Raw genomic sequence first — 2,284 nt, forward strand, 5'->3', positions numbered from 1 at the left:
AGATTATTTTTGTATACTCCTAATGTATATTTGTTTCCTCTGTACATGATCGCTATAACTGTAATCTGGTCATAATTGTAATATGTCGTTAGCTGGACTGTCGGCTCGTGTACTATCGAGCTGTTCGTGAGAACGGTTTGTGTTTTTGTGATGGAAAGGGTGACTTTTTCATTGAATATTCAACCTGGATTAGTAACACACAGATTCTGCCATAGTCGTTGCCTGGGTTACGTATATGTGGGGCGGAGCTATCAAAATAGGGGCGAGACACTTTTGGGGGTAGGGGCGTGTTTGTTTTGGTGATTTGAAATAGCAGCAACGGTTACCAGATAGCACTTACCCCACCTTTAAGTAAGGCGCCCTTTTTGAGAGTTGACAATTGAGTGCATAGGAATCAGATTAGCTGATATGGGCAGGGTTTGAATTTTTCCAATCAGCTGATAATGGAGCTTGACTATGTGGTCTGTCTGAACTAAAACAGATGCTTGATTTAATGTATTAACTAATTCTACATTTGTTAATGTGTTTGTTAATATTTGTTTACTTTAGTTAAAAAAAATACAGCTGTTCATGTTAGTTCACAGTACATCATTGTTAACAAGATTTTAATAAAGTATTAGTAAATGTTGAAATGAACTTTAACAAAGATAAATACATTATTTATAAGTGCAGTTCATTTTTAGTTCATGTAATGTTAACAAATGAACTTTATTGTAATGTGTTACCTTTGCATTTTAGGATTAAAGAAGCGCTGGTAAGTGCTAATGACCATTTCCAGATCTCTGAAGCAGTACATGATATGGGAGAATACACCAAACTCACAGGTCAGTGGGAAACTTGCATATGGGCCTAAAATAAAAGGGGAATGGAAGGACAGGAAATTATATCCACATTTGGTAAAATAATAAATCTATAAGTCTACTTAGTATGTTGTTTGTGGATTTATTATTATGATTGTTTTAACTAAAATGCAAAAATAAATAAATAAATACAAATAGATATGTTCTCCCTTTTCTAACAGATAATATTCTTGAGAAAATGTTACACCCTGAGTATGATTACAAAAATATACTCAAAAATGCCCAAAGAAATCTTAATGACAAAAAACCAGATGTGACCAAAATAATACGTGAGACTGCTGTAAAACTCCAAAAAGGTGCAGACAAACTTAAAAAAGCTGCAGAGGAACTCCAAAAAGGTGCAGAAAAACTTGAAAAAGCAGAAGAGGAACTCCAAAAAGGTGCAGAAAAGCTTGAAAAAGACAAAAAAACAGCACAAAAAATGCTTCAGGCTGTCCAAGAAATCCTTCAGCCAGAAGATCTTCAGGATGCTAGAGAAAAAGTGATGAAGATTCTCAAAAGGGACCTGCCAAAATGTCTGGGAGAGGTCAAACTGAAGAAGAGCCTAGAGGTATTGGACCGCATACAACTAAATAAACTTAGCTCATATAATCTTTATTGCCATATGACTTTCAGGTAATGAGATAATTTTTGCCATTTGGTTTATTTTACTGTTGATTTTCTTATTTCTTAAGGTAAAGGATGACTGGAAGAAAGCAGTGGAGAAAAAAACAGATCTGAAGGCCGAAGATTTTGTGGTTGATGTATGTTCAAATATAAATCTTTAATATGCATCTCTTGATCTCTTCAGTTTAAGTTATCTCTTAAATTATTTGAATGGATATTGGTTCTCATCCAGGTGGTTCAAATTGATCATGGCATGAAGGATAAAAACCCCATGCACAGTGTCTATTTCTACAGCAAAAGGGACCCAAACACAGTCTTCCTGAAAAATGATCAGGTACCTATGTGATTTTTAAATATTAAAAATACATATTCAATTAGAGACCAGGATTATAAACAAATTAGTTACACAAAGAAGCCCATTCATTCCTCCATGTATACATGTCTAAAAAAGGTTAACTATTTCAAGTAAAGTCATATTTATTTCTATTGTGCATTCCACTTGTCTTTTTGAAGTAATGTAATGGAAAACATGTATAATCTTTTGAAAGCTACCATTTTTTAAAGAAAAAAGTATACAATATAGTTATAAAATATTATTCTATTAATTTCTGACAACTCTTGTTATGACAGATGTTCCAGCCCAAAGATTTTTATGAACAGCTGTTTAGAGTGTACTATAAAGGCCCAGAAGAAAAGCTCAAGGACGCTCAGCAGTTCTTTGAGGAGTGGAAATTGAAAATCGATCCTAAAGCGATGGTATGACCTGCCCTCTCATGTGTTAATACCCCCTCAGTGTATGCACGTGTTCATATGTATGT

General features: G+C 34.1%; 1 protein-coding gene across 1 annotated transcript in view; it reads left to right on the forward strand.

Moving 5' to 3' along the window:
- LOC137073717 (deoxynucleoside triphosphate triphosphohydrolase SAMHD1-like) overlaps positions 1 to 2,284 on the forward strand; it is a 20,405-nt gene extending 18,121 nt beyond the window's left edge. The window contains exons 10-14 of the mRNA XM_067442421.1: positions 739 to 824; positions 1,157 to 1,410; positions 1,535 to 1,603; positions 1,699 to 1,800; positions 2,097 to 2,284. Coding sequence (XP_067298522.1) covers positions 739 to 824; positions 1,157 to 1,410; positions 1,535 to 1,603; positions 1,699 to 1,800; positions 2,097 to 2,228 — 643 coding nt within the window. The 3' untranslated portion in view covers positions 2,229 to 2,284. The remainder of the gene's footprint in view (positions 1 to 738; positions 825 to 1,156; positions 1,411 to 1,534; positions 1,604 to 1,698; positions 1,801 to 2,096) is intronic.

Source organism: Pseudorasbora parva, chromosome 4 (genome assembly GCF_024679245.1).
Source record: "Pseudorasbora parva isolate DD20220531a chromosome 4, ASM2467924v1, whole genome shotgun sequence".
NCBI lineage: Eukaryota > Metazoa > Chordata > Actinopteri > Cypriniformes > Gobionidae > Pseudorasbora > Pseudorasbora parva.